At 32.7% G+C, this 13103-nt stretch overlaps 1 protein-coding gene across 1 annotated transcript; it reads right to left on the reverse strand.

Annotated features, from left to right (window-relative positions):
* Positions 1-222: 222 nt before the first annotated feature.
* Positions 223-12668, reverse strand: LOC124532077 (medium-chain acyl-CoA ligase ACSF2, mitochondrial). The gene is made up of 12 exons (XM_047106716.1): positions 12542-12668; positions 9080-9263; positions 7939-8067; positions 6784-7004; positions 5432-5553; positions 4784-4890; positions 3902-4029; positions 3415-3583; positions 2462-2575; positions 1851-1993; positions 1294-1435; positions 223-795 (listed from the first exon to the last, which is right to left on the reverse strand). Exons 1-12 carry the CDS (start codon positions 12598-12600, stop codon positions 568-570), a joined length of 1746 nt encoding a protein of 581 aa, XP_046962672.1. The 5' UTR covers positions 12601-12668; the 3' UTR covers positions 223-567.
* Between the last annotated feature and the right edge of the window lie 435 nt (positions 12669-13103).

Raw genomic sequence — 13103 nt, forward strand, 5'->3', positions numbered from 1 at the left:
GTTTCGTCACGATGTTTTCCTTCACCGCCGAGCACGAGAAGAATTATAAACACAAGTTAAGCACATATATAGAGCGGTGTTTGCCTGGGTTTGAACCCGCAATCATCGGTTAAGATGCACGCGTTCTTACCACTGGGTCATCTCAGCTCACAGAAAAAGGGCATGTCAATAAGTAATTACAATAAATAATAAAGTACTTTTTAACAACAATATAATATAATGTAATTTTCCTTTATTTGATTCTCATAACACTCAATCACACATTTAAACATTAACAATTTACATTCATAATAAAGTAAACATTTAAAGTAAGAAAATACATGAAGTAGACAGACAAGACTCGAAGTAGCGAGTGATTTGACCAAACAACTTCATCGTCTGTTTCACACCACCCTGCACATAATCATTCAAAATTTGTTCCCATATGTTTACCAAGAAAAATACAAGAATACTTAAAAACATTATCAGCGTAACAATTACAGAGAAATATAAAAATTGAATAATTTCTTTGTAGGAGGAGATACTGTGGCATATGTTTTAAATTTATAGATATATGCTATCGTATATTTATATTTTTCCAGACTCAATCATTTCCTTTATTTTGTATCTCTGTATTTTACCCGATGCTGTTCTAGGAAATTCATTGACAGTCTTCAGAAGTCTAGGAATTTTGAAGCGAGCTATTTTTCCTGTACAATGTTTTGTCATGTTATCTAGTGTGAATTTCGCTCCTTCTCTTGGTATTATAACCGCGCAGAGTTCTTCGCCAAGTCTTTCATCGGATACTCCAATTACCTGTGTAATAAATAAATAGATGTATTTTACCTTTGTAAGGCTATTATAGTCAAAACTTTTTGATATGGTGCAGAGAGTCCTAAGGTAAAAAAAAAACATTGTTGATAATGATCTGTATAAGATGGCAAAGAAATAATAATAAATAAAAATAATACAAGGGACTTGACCGACTCAAGAATTCGTAAACCAGCACTGAAATACCACAAAGCGTCCTTTTGCTTAATTGTTAATATACGACTCATTCATGGTGATGAAATCATTGTGAGGTAACCTGCATAAGTCAAATGTAATTGTGCAACATCCAACAACTGTACCAACTATTAGCGAGAGAGTGACTGAACGACAGAGGATACTTAAATAAATGTGCCGTCTCTGAATAATATACTCCTCAGTATCTTGAAATAGTCTACACTTTAAACAAAAGAACGTCGTCTTTTGTGGAATATGTTGAAGATGATATTTGTAACCGTTAGATATGACAGTTGTTTCATTTTATACCTGACAGTCCACTATGTCTGGATGTGTGATCAGCTGGTCCTCAATCTCTTTCGGCGCGATGTTCTCTCCGCCTCGTATGATTATGTCCTTAAACCTTCCAACGATTTTTCCATACCCATTTGGAGATAATATAAATTTATCACTGAAATGCAATTTAAATTATTTAAGTGGCTAATAAATAAAATTCCTTATTTACACGGTATATACCTGGCAAACATTTTTATTATTTACTAGTTGCGCCTACAACCAAGTACGCGTTTGAATTTAATAAAAAGAAAATATTATTGTAGCATATTATTGTAACCTAAGTTACTAAACTAGTCACCTGCCAGTGTAAGTCCCGTTAAAATCAGTCTAGCCGTTCCAGAGATTAGCCGGAACGAACAGACAGACAAAAATTGAAAAAAATGTTATTTTGGTATATGTACCATGTATACGAACATATGCATGGAGTAAAAAAGGTCTGTATATGTAGAGTATAGAATAAATCTGTTTGAAATTGGCCTCTAATTTAAAGCCTATAAATGCTTTTACCGTAATCTTTTATAACAACTTACCCCGTATGCAACCAACCATCTTCTCTTATCGTATTCTTCGTCTTTTCCGGTTCATCCCAGTAACAGATCATATTATTGTATCCTCTAACCATTAGTTCTCCAGCAACTCCGAATGGCAACTTTTCACCCTTATTATCAACAACCTGCAAATAAATTGGAATATCTAATCAACGAGTCGTATACCAATATTTAAGTCACAGCTTTCGTCCTGACTATTTAAATGAAAATAACGAAATAGGTATATTTATAAAAATCTACGTAACTATCATTTTGTGTTATTATTGTAATATAAAGTGATTATAACTTCTATCTTTTGAACAATACATTATTCTTTTTTTCTGTTTATAATATATAAATAAATGTCCACACTCTGCTTCTTTCCTTCCTATTAATAAATAGTTCCTAATCTTTTTTTATAAATAGTCTGACACAAAAAAATTTCATTGGCAGATACTGAGACGCTCGCGTTCAGAAAAATAACTAACACAGCATCTTATAAGTTCCAGTTTAGTTAGTTAGTATTTGATCTTTCACTAACATGCTCGTGGTCCATAGGTTATGCTTATAAAATTACTTTGTCGCTTCGCACGCTGTAGCATTGATTAGCTTACCATCACTTCAGTATGGGCGGCTACACAACCAACAGATTCAGCGACCACGTCGACACTGTCTCCAGGTAACGATTGGAACACACATGCTGTTGTTTCTGTCAGTCCATAAAGAGCCTGAAAGTCCAAGAAAATATATATTTTTTTTATAGATTGGCGGACGAGCATATGGGCCACCTGATGGTAAGTGGTCACCATCACCCATAGACAATGACGCTGTAAGAAATATTAACGATTCCTTACATCGTCAATGTGCCACCAACCTTGGGAACTAAGATGTTATGTCCCTTGTGCCTGTAGTTACACTGGCTCACTCACCCTTCAAGCCGGAACACAACAATACTGAGTACTGTTATTTGTCGGTAGAATAACTGATGAGTGGTACCTACCCAGACGGGCTTGCACAAAGCACTACCACCAATTTACAGAATAAAGATTTATCAGATATATATTCACCACAGATTTTTACTAATATCTAAAAATAGACTTCTTAGACAGGAACGGTTTTTGCGGAAATTAAATACCAAGTTGAAAAGCACGGATGTAAAATTAGAGTACATGATCAGATGCATTTTAATGATGTCGATAAATAACTTATTTATATGCGTAACAAAGGCGTATCGTAAGGTAAAGATATAGCCCGACTGATTTCCAACACGACGGCCATCTTTACTTAGCCATTGACCAATTATAGTACAGTGCACACAAGCTTGTGCAAAATAATGTACTGTCTTTTTCTTTCCCTCAAAACTCGTGTCAACGATGTGCCATCATAAAATAAAAAATCTCAGCTTACGGAGAGACGGGTTGAAGTTTTCAAGGGATTATGTTTGAGAATTTATTTACAGAAACACCCAAAACATTTTTTTTGAAGTATTTAGTTTTCAATTCAGGATCCTGTGGAATCTGTAGCCTTCTAAGACTGGACTAACGGTGTAAATCAATTATACACTTACGCTCACAAAATCAGTTTTCATTTGTTTATTCATTTGTCTGATCAACTGAGGGCTACAGGGTGCGCCAGCTGCAAGGGCCAAGCTTAATTTGATGGGCAGGTTGCCCATGTTCTCTATTTGTGACAGCATATCCACATACATTGTTGGCGTACCAGTAATTATTGTACATCTAAAAAATACAACTGCTTCTTAAATACTTGCGATTCAGTTTTTCATTACATTCTCCGCGTATATTTCCAAACAATTGACTTCAATATAGAGTAAGACGTATTGTACGACAAAGCGATATACGTAAGACTTATATGAGTTGAATTGCAAAAACTAAAAATCCCAAGAAAACCTGAATAAATATTTTTAAATCAGTCAATATTTTTGAATCATTCAATATTTCTGAATCAGTCAATATTTCTGAATCAGTCAATATTTATGAATCAGTCAATATTTTTATTTTGTTATATGAGCTAGCAGCAGTTACAAAAGTATTTACTTTTCAGCGCAAAGAGCATTGATATTCGCAGCTACGTTATATATGGGGGAAGCTATGACGACAGTCGAACCATGTTGCAATGCAGAGATTAATGTAACTACTGAGCCCAGAGCATGGAACAGCGGAGCCTGGAATATAAAATAGTCTAATGAGCATTAATACTGAATCAAAAGTTAAGCTAACATAATTATCTTATTTTAAATATATAAAAGTTTGCATGATTATTTAATAAACATAATGTATTTTTAACTTTACCGTCTCGTATATTCAAATCGTTCGTAAAAAATATATATTATTTGATATAAGTTAATATTGAAATAATATCGTTTTCCGTCTCCCATTTTGGGCTGATAATGATTGTTTAAATATTCACAAATATCCAGTGTTTATTCGTTTTTATAAATCAGAAGAAAAAAATAGAATTTTATTGATATTTTTTCTAAATAAATTTTTGAAGTTGCATTTTTAACAATTTTTGAAAAAAACTAAAAAACGTGATAACTCAAAAATGGTTCACATTTGGATCAGGCATATGGGGATTAAAATTATTGCAAATAGTCACCCCTATCAACTTTTAGCGGATGTACGTCGAATTACCAATAACCCTGTATAATTGCATTTAACTAACATGACTGAATTTTTTATATGTTGAAAAAGAGTAACTACTGAGTTTATTGCCGGTTTTTCTCGGTAGAATCTACAGATAAATGACGATTCAAAAGTGCTTGTAAAAGTCTACTTGAATAAAGTTTATTTTGATTAGATTTGATGTTATGTATATATGTAAGCCTATGAGTTAGAAAGGGACTTCTGAATGATTCTTAGATATCTAACGACTAAGTACAAGAAATAACTTTTAATTAAAATGACAGTTTGGCCTACCTGCAAACAGACTGTTTGGTGATCTTCGTTTAATAGCAAATTTTTGCCAGAGAAATATGTGTTATTGACTACTGCTAAATGAGAATCGACAGCAGCCTTTGGATCGCCTAAAACAAAAGAAGGAATTAATTTATCGTCGTGAATGTAGAAAAAAGTATTAACAGCGCATATATAGACGAAGTAGTTTAACTTTTATAAACTTTAGTATTGAATTTTTATGCGTTTTATTTTAAACTAGAAGTCGCGCTTGGCTTCGCACGTATATTAGGGTGTTGGATGTCATGTGTTAAGCAAAAAATAGCCTATGTCCATTCTTTAAAATCAAGTTTGCTTCATACCAAATTTCATCAAATTCGGTTCAGCGGTTTGGTCGTGAGCCACAGATAGACAGAGTTAATTTCGCATTTATAATATTAATATAGATTAATTGCTGCGTTCATCTTTTTACTCGGGCTTGCAAAACCTTACCAAAAAGTATTTACAAAGGAGGTGCTAATGTAATGCCGATTTTCTCCTTGAAATGCAACGTATGTATATTAGGTTAAAGAGTTAGAATAGAACTTGCGAGTTTTGCTTAAGTAAAGTTTTAGAACGTGTGACTTTAATATAAAGTTGCAATTAAGATATTTCAATATTCAATCAGCTCACCCGTTGTACCAGATGTGAAGAGACAAATGCTGCCATCCTCAGGTTTGATTTCCTTTCCGTATTTTGAAACAGAACTATTATTTCTATAACTGTTTATCAGGGAGTCTGTGGTCGTCACGCCACTGCAAATAAAAAAAAAAACATTTATGTATACAACAGCCTGTAAATTTCCCACTGGCTAAGGCCTACTCGCCCTTTTGAGGAGGTTTGGCACATTTTCCCTCTCTCTGTCTCAATGCGGGTGGAATACACATGTGGCAGAATTTCTATGAAATTAGACACATGCAAATTTTCTCACTATGTTTTCCTTCACCGCCAAGCACGAGATGAATTATAAAAACAAATTAATCACAGTTCAGTGGTCCTTGCATGGGTTTGAACCCGCATTCATCGGTTAAGACGCACGCGTTCTAACTATTGGGCTATTTCGGCTATATAACTATAACAAAATATTAATAACAATATTCAAAAAGTAACATTTTTCGATATTCCATAATTACTATTTAAGCTTTCTTATACTAATCAGAGTTTCACTCAGTTCAAGGATACAGTTAACTACTTAATTGAACACGTGAGGTACTGCACACCATTATGAAATAAAGTATAATATATTAATTATATATTTTAAAAAGCCAGTCTTAAATACAAATACAAATTTTATACAATCAATAAACTTATGTATTAATATTATGAATAGTTCAAAAGGCATTTATTTTTAGCCCATTGGTTGATAAACATATATAAACTCGAGCTTCCTCATTAAATGAACACAGCAATAAGCATAATATAAAAATACGGATAATGTAAAAAACTATTGTTTTTTTTTTCTTTTTATAAAATAAAAATAGAGATTGACAGGCTGGGTATCTAAATTTAGAAATCAACAGAATCAGCAGTGATTGAAACAAAGAACCAAAATTACGATAACTTTCAGAACTAAGTAAAATAAAGTAATTTTTAAAATGCCATTCATACATATACTCAATAGATTTATTGCTAACTAGATAATTAATCTAAAATCATCTTTGACTTATCACTAAACGCTTAAAATTAATAGTTGATGTAGGTAACATTCGAAGGTGGTCTTTATAGGTGGTAACAAATATAAAATACATATTAAAACAAATATTACATTAACAGGACGTTAACAATTCTATAGAAACTCCAAGTTGCTAGTGATGTTTTAGAAATAGCAAAGCCAAGCAAAACTTTTGTAACCCAATTAGCTAGAAACCAAACCAGATAGTTAATAATTCATCTTAAGAGCCTAATGAAATATAAGACAAGTGATTTTTAATTTGATTTTTTCTATTTTTATTGTTCTTTCTAGAAATAGAAATAGAACTACTCACTTAATTTTTTCTTTTCCTAAAGTTATAATAGACTTCAGACTTGGAAATATTTGCGATGAAAGTGATCCCTCCTTAGACGATTGTAACTCTGGTAAGATTTTGTTCAATCGTCCGATGTAATCTCTATTCTTAATCGTATCGCCGATCAACAATCCTTTCATTTGAGTTTTTTTTATACAAAAACCTAACTCATTCGTTTCGTACGCGGGGTTGATAAAAACCTAAAAAAAAAAACAGTTAATAAATAATTAAAAAGAAAAATCAATTTTATTTACACAGTTACATAATGATTTCCTAATGTATACTATATGTGCTGTATGTTTGTTATAGATACATCATACAATCAAGTTATCTATATCAGCCGAACATATTGTAGTATTTATTCTTAAAATGCTTCATTGTTCTAATCTTAGCTTAGCTCAGCTTATCGCTTGCTATTACTGAGGCACTGCTATCCAGCTTCGAGTAAAAATAATCAAGGGTAATTGAATTTTTCTTTAAAAAAATAACAGTCCGATATTTTCTAGTATACTGTTGATGGGAAGTACTTTAAGCCATTTGTCCTGCCTTGATCTTTTTCTCCTGTCGTCAGATGTGTCAACTCATCGGATATATAGCCCATAGATGATTTGACTAGAAACTTGTGTACTATAATAATATATTCTGTGCAATTGGCTGCTTCCCCATCATTTGGAAAATTGATCAAGAGATCAAATTATCATCATGATTATAAATTGGGTCTTTTTCGTTGCTGTGCATTAATTTCTTTTGTCGACCTCCATGGTCGAGTGGTGTGTATACCGGTTTTTATAGGAACGCCACTCTGAGGTCCCGGGTTCGATTACCGGCTGAGTCGATATAGATTACCATTAGTTTTCTATGTTGTCTTGGATCTAGGTGTTTGTGGTGCCGTCGTTACTTCTGATTTCCATAACACAAGTGCTTCAGCTCTTACATTGGGATCAGAGTAATGTATGTTATGTTATGTCTATTCAAATAAAGTATATTTTGGTTTCGATTTTTTTCATACATCGAAACTGAACTCTTATTAAAGTATACTTTGGTTTTATTATCGCTTGTGATCGAATGAGACTTACTACTATATGAATTTAAGTATATAGGTTACATTTTGTAAGCAAACATTATGAGACCCACCGATATGAGTCCAACTCTAGCCGCTGCCAAGAGTGCCACGACCCAGCCCACACAATTGTGAGACCAGATCCCCAGTCTATCTCCTTTCTCGAAACCATTAGCTCTTAATGCACATCCCAAGGAGTCAGCCTGAAATTATATTTAATATTGATTAATATACATTATTAGTACTATATAACACTTTATCATTTAGTTATGTATGAAATTCTCTTCATCTTCTCTTTACAGAGAGGGCGGTACCTAACCTAACTTACTTTTTCATTTATTAAATACATCCGTCCATAAACCGAATCCACACAAAGGTTTTGGTTTACGGACTGTATAAACCAGAATCATATGGCTAAGCCTTAGCCATAGTTCGTAAGATTGGCAGCATTGGGAATGTAAGGTAAAATCGTTTCAGTTAGGGTTGAATCGAAATAAGATCGGAATCGAATCGCGAATGTATCGCAACTGTAGATCACGGTTCAGCTGAGAATGAAGAGATTTAATTTTGTCTAGTTTTCTTTATGTACGAATATAAGTCCTCAAAGGACCCATTGTACTTATATAGTGATTATTTAGACTACATACTTGTAATTTTATATGTATTGATAACATAATTTATATACTTTTTTAATTTACTTAAGTAAATATAAGTTAAACGCGTTCACACACGCACAGACGCGGCGAAGGATAAACAATGTATAGTCGCGTACGGAATAAGCATTATTCCCCCTCCAGACGATTTACCCTCTCTCTGTCTCTCTCTTTCGCTCTCTCTCACTCCATCTCTCTCTTTCAACCTATTCAATTAAACCCGTTGAGTTTCTTTCGCCGGTTCTTCTCAGGTCAGGGTATTTTCTTTTCGGAACCGGTGATAGTGTTTCAATTGACCATCAATAAGAAAGTGTAATGCTTCTATATTGAATAAAGTTATTTGAGTTTGAGTTTGAGTTTCGCTCTCTCTCTTTATCTATATTTCATTCTATTTTGAACTGTTATATAACTTATTTTTTATTATTGTGTCTGTTATATATATTATATCTTTGTTTATACATAATATGTGTACAAAAGCACGGAAGTAACGACACTTTTTTTTAAATAAATCTTGTTTTCTTCTTGCTAGACAGTTAATAATGAATTAATAATGTTTTCTTACTCGGTTCATCAGTTCATCGTAAGTGATGGAAATGTCTTCATGCATGGATCGGATAGCAATCCGCCCAGGGTATCGATGGGCAGACTCCGCTATCACATCTCCCAAGGTGGCATGGATCAGGGGCTCAGTTCCAAGATTATGCAGGTAGCCTTCATTTGACTGTAGCTGAAGATAACGGGCAGACCTGTAAATTTTTTACCTCCAAATTTATATATTATGAACTACTTGCCCTAGCTTAGCATGGCTAGAATTATGATATATTTATATTATATTGAATATAAACATAAACAGAAAAATGTTTTTTTTTTTTCGATTAGGAACGTTCGTGTACGCATAACACATCGCCAAAGTACCATCAAAATCGGTTGAATGGATAGGCAATGCAGAGAGAACAAAATACAAATATTATAAATACATACATTACAAATGTGTAGATACCACCAACTCATCATATATTCTACCATCAAACAGTAATACTTAGTATTGTTGTGTTCTGGGAATAGAGTTAGGTTAGACGTAACCGATGATTGCGGGTTCAAACCCAAATAAGCACCACTGAATATTCATGTGCTTAATTTGTGTTTATAATTTCTAGTGCTCGGTGGTTAAGGAAAACATCGTAAGGAAACCTCCATGATTCTATTTTCATAGAAATGCTGCCATATGTGTACTCTACCAACCCGCATTGGAACAGCGTGTTGGAAAATGTTCCAAATATTCTTCTCAAAGGGAGAGGAGATCTTAGCCCAGCAGTGGGCAATTGGCAGGCACAGGGAGCATAACATAAGGTCTATGGCCAGTGGTGACCACACATAAAATAACACATTCATTTATATTTATAACATGATAATTTAAAATGGTTCATTATACAAAACGTATGTTATTTTTTATATCATGTATTTATCTTATTTACGACCCGCCAAAAAAACGATTACAATATTTAAACTAAAACGGTAGGTACTATATTATCACAATTATTAATTATTTATAAGACTTTTTATATATATTCATAAATAATATGATTATTTTACGTAGAAAAAATTAATCATATATATGAAGCTCTACTGTCTCAACCGAAATATATGTTTTGTTACATCTATCTCGTCTAGGAATCGAGATGGCCCAGTGGTTAGAACGCGTGTATCTTAACCGATGATTTCAGGTTCAAACCCAGGCAGGCACTACTATATATATGTGCTTTAATTTGTGTTTATAATTCATCTCGTGCTCGGCGGTGAAGGAAAACATCGTGAGGAAACCTGCATGTGACTTTCATTGAAATTCTGCCACATGTGCATTCCTCCAACCCGCATTGGAACAGCGTGGTGGAATATGTTCCAAGCCCTCTTCTTAATGGCAGAGGAGGCCATTAGCCCAGCAGTGGGAAATTTACAGGCTGTTACTTTTACATCTATCTAGTAATATATAACAAAACTAGTAGTCACCCGCGACTTCACTCGTGTTTTACAGATTGTTTGTAATGTGTTAGGCAAAAAAGTAGTAAATTTTATCATAATCGGTTCAGCGGTTTGGTCGTGAAAGAGCGACAGACAGACAGAGCTACTTTCACATTTATAATATCAATATAACAAAATCATACATCCAGAGATTTTTGACGACCTCCATGGTCGAGTGGTGTGTAGACCGGTTTTCATGGGTACACTCTGAGGTCCCGGGTTCAATTCCCGGCCGAGTCGATGTAGATTACCATTAGTTTTCTATGTTGTCTTGGGTCTGGGTGTTTGTGGTAATTTCCATAACACAAGTGCTTCAGCTACTTACATTGGGATCAGAGTAATGTATGTGATGTTGTCTCATATTAGTTTATTAGTTTAATTAGTAAAGATTGTTTATATGATCATCATCATCATCAGCCCTTTTTTGTCCACTGCTGGACATAGGCCTCTCCAAGTGCGTGTGTTTTTGTTTATATATTATTTTAATTTATGTATGGTATGTAATGGGAGTAATCCGGTGACCCGCAACAAATAATATTTAAAACAACAATACGTGTGATAAATATGATTATAACAGGTAATTTATTTACAAAACGTAACATTACTGAACGTTCATTATCACTAAGACTCAGTATTAGATAGGTTGTATTAAAAATTATATAATTGACATAAAAAGATAACAATCTTAGTTTTTTGTTTGAAAAACATTATAACAACAAAACATCGTTGCAAATATTAACTAAGCAATATAATTTCTGAGTGATAATATTAAAAACTGAGTATTTTGTGATAAGACTGTACGAGTAAAAGAGCATCGTATGTATGTAGGTTCCACCCACTCATGAAATATTCTACCGATAAATAGCAATACGTTTGTATTGTTGAGTTCGTGTTTGAAATGAGTCTGCCTATTTAACTAAAGTCACAATTGACACATCTTAATTCCTAAAGTTGGTAGCGCGTTAGTTGTCATTGCTCCTGCAAAAGTCGCTATGTGTTTTTTTTTTCATATTTTTCGATTGCTGTGCCCTTTTAATCATTATTTCAATATATGTCAATTTCGATGCATGAATATAGCATAGTTAAATTTGTAAACTTTTAAACTATAGTATTGAAATAACGGTGTAACAATCGAACTATATAAAAAAAAAGAAACACATAGCGACTTTTGCGGGAGCGACAACGAAATATTTCCTTGAATGCCAGTGTTTATGTCCTGTGATAACTAATCATCGAATGGCTAATTTGTTAGTTTGATAATTTATTAAATTAGGAAAATAAATTTATCAAATACAACATTACCGGATATTTTCTTAGTCTTAAATTAGTTACTTTAGTTCGTATAGCTTATTTAATAAAAAAGTAAAGTAATACAAATGTATCGCTGCTGGGCTAAGAGTCCTTTTGAGGAAATGGTTTGGAGCTTATTCCAGGACATAACTCCAATGCGTCTAGGTGGATACACTTAGCAGTTTTTCATCACACACATTTTTCCTCATAATATTTTCTTTCATAGAGTACAAGAATAATAATAATATTTATTTACTACACTATACTATTATATTCTTAATTAATATTAATTTCGCACTCGCAGTAAACAACAAATTAACATAGAGTGATTATAAGATCCTCCAAGGCGTCTTGGTTGATATACTTGGTAGATTTTCATCACACACATTTTTCCTCAATACGAGAATAATAATAATATTTTTTCCATTTTACATTTCTATTCATTATTAACTCCGCAACTCGATATAAGTAACAAGTCAACTTGAACGATTATAAAATCAAAAAATCAAAATAAAAATAAACTTTATTCCAGTAAGCTTTTACAAGCATTTTTGAATCGTTATACAATTAAATGAAGCTACCACCGGTTCGGAAAGTCGATTCTAGCGAGAAACAAACAAGAAACTCAGTAACTACTCTTTTTCAACATTTAAAAAATACAAGATCGCAATATTAATTCAACGTTATTATATTAAATATAGTATCCAAAACGCACCTTAAACTAGCCGTACTTGTAAGTCTTCTCGATAAAAAACGAGCACTTTTACTAAACATTATAATACACAGTCAATATGTCCAAGTCTGACGGAATACAATTAACAAATGAGATAAGAAATCCATTACGTTAAAGTCCTAAATTACAAACGCTACGTCACACTCGCTTTATAATGACAGATTGTAATTTAGTTACAATTCAATTCAATAAATAATAACAAAATTAAGTACTTATTTATAGTCTATCATCTTTTTTAAATAATTTCAAATTAACTTATCTGATGGAATTTAATCAAATCGTATTTATAATCAAAAGATATTATGTTATTAAGAATATATCAAACGTAACAGCTGTTTATTAAATGTACTTATATCGTTTATATTCATAGTAACCTTGTATAATGTATGGACATAAATACATATGTAATTGATACATACTATTAGTATCTTGGTAAATATGTAAATGTGTATACGGATTGTTTGTGTGTATGAGAGAGTTTTTAATGAAAAACTTTGATTGTCTTATTGAATATTTAAGTTGGTAAATGAAAATTGATAAGAAG

Source organism: Vanessa cardui, chromosome 8 (genome assembly GCF_905220365.1).
Source record: "Vanessa cardui chromosome 8, ilVanCard2.1, whole genome shotgun sequence".
Lineage (NCBI taxonomy): Eukaryota > Metazoa > Arthropoda > Insecta > Lepidoptera > Nymphalidae > Vanessa > Vanessa cardui.

Coding starts and splice junctions, on each gene's coding strand:
- LOC124532077 (XM_047106716.1), bottom strand. CDS start 12,600: ATGTTTAGTAAAAGTGCTCGTTTTTTATCGAGAAGACTTACAAGTACG. Junction 9,264..12,541: donor ACAAGTACGGCTAGTTTAAG/GTGCGTTTTGGA, acceptor AAAAATTTACAG/GTCTGCCCGTTATCTTCAGC. Junction 2,576..3,414: donor TGAAAACTGATTTTGTGAGC/GTAAGTGTATAA, acceptor TTGGACTTTCAG/GCTCTTTATGGACTGACAGA.